Source organism: Apaloderma vittatum, unplaced genomic scaffold (genome assembly GCF_000703405.1).
Source record: "Apaloderma vittatum isolate BGI_N311 unplaced genomic scaffold, ASM70340v1 scaffold26310, whole genome shotgun sequence".
Classification (NCBI taxonomy): Eukaryota; Metazoa; Chordata; class Aves; order Trogoniformes; family Trogonidae; genus Apaloderma; species Apaloderma vittatum.
Genome location: NW_009693260.1, coordinates 398 through 1,678, shown reverse-complemented (window position 1 = coordinate 1,678; position 1,281 = coordinate 398). Strand labels below are relative to the sequence as shown.

At 55.6% G+C, this 1,281-nt stretch overlaps 1 protein-coding gene across 1 annotated transcript in view; it reads left to right on the top strand.

Annotated features, from left to right (window-relative positions):
- Window positions 1-528, top strand: part of LOC104280719 (seizure 6-like protein) — a gene marked incomplete at its 5' end in the record, with an annotated part of 9,018 nt that extends 8,490 nt beyond the window's left edge. The window contains 2 exons of the mRNA XM_009878460.1: window positions 102-296; window positions 386-528. Of these exons, the coding sequence (XP_009876762.1) occupies window positions 102-296; window positions 386-528 (338 nt within the window). The remainder of the gene's footprint in view (window positions 1-101; window positions 297-385) is intronic.
- Window positions 529-1,281: the final 753 nt, after the last annotated feature.

The window sequence follows — 1,281 nt, the reverse complement described above, 5'->3', positions numbered from 1 at the left end:
GGATGGGAGGGATGGGTTTCTAGCTGGAGACAGGGCTCATCGAGCAAATGTGGATGCTACCCCCTGCTTTTCCTATGGCTAACAGGGGGCTTCTCTTCCAGCCTTCGAGAGGGGCCACTGCTATGAGCCCTACATCCAGAATGGGAACTTCACCACCTCTGACCCCACCTACAACCTGGGCACCACCGTGGAGTTCACGTGCGACCCCGGGCACTCCCTGGAGCAGGGCCCCGCCATCATCGAGTGCGTCAACATGCGCGACCCGTACTGGAATGACACAGAGCCACTGTGCCGAGGTCAGTCCCCGTGCCATGGGGCGATGCACTGTTGGTATTGGATACCCCCACAACCCTGGCTGAGCTCTGCCGGCCTCTTGCTCCTGCAGCCATGTGTGGAGGGGAGCTAACTGCCGTGGCCGGGGTGATCCTGTCCCCAAACTGGCCGGAGCCCTACGCAGAGGGGGAGGACTGCGTCTGGAGGGTCCACGTCGGTGAAGACAAGCGTCTTTTTCTGGACATCCAGCTGTAAGTAGTCCAGACCTCGGTGCATGTCTCTGCCCAGCCAGTGCTCAGCCTACTTTGCTGCAGAATCCCATCTCCTGCCACCCCAGAGACCCATGCCTTTTCCCTGCTCTCCCTCTCAGAGTTTTCTTAATCCCCTGCGATGCCCTCAGCATCCAGGAGTAAGTCCAGGGCACTAGGAGTGCTGCTCCCTGACTTCAAAGTGGTCACACCCCCCACTGCAGCAGTTAATTGCTATTGAGGTGGCTCCTGGTCTTCTCCAGAGCAAAGCCACAGGGAATGGTGTCACAGCAGCACGCGGCCACGTGCAGCTCAGGGTGACACGCAGCGCCGTCACGAGCTGGTTCATTGGCACGATAATGCTGCTGATGCAACGGGAATCTCCTTCAGTGCTATTCTAGGTTTTTAAGAGGAGAACGTGTTTCAAGTAAGGGCTTAGAGTCATAAAGGTTTTAAAGCTCTCTGTAAAACCAGAAGTCAGAGCTCCTGGTGCACCTCTCCTGTCTTTGTGGATGCTTGGGCTGAGCAGAACTGGAGGCTGGGCGATTTGAAGTCATCAGGCATAAATGTCACTGAGAAAATCGTGTTTGACAGAAAGCAGAGATTTACTACAAATGTCAGCTTGCCATGGGGATTAGCTGGGTGCCTTCCAAGAACATTCTTAATAAAGCGTTTGAAGATCGGCTCAAGCATCTTCAATCAAGGGTGAATTAGATGAGGCAGGGGTCCCGCAGTGCCCAAGCATGGATGCCGCCTGTGT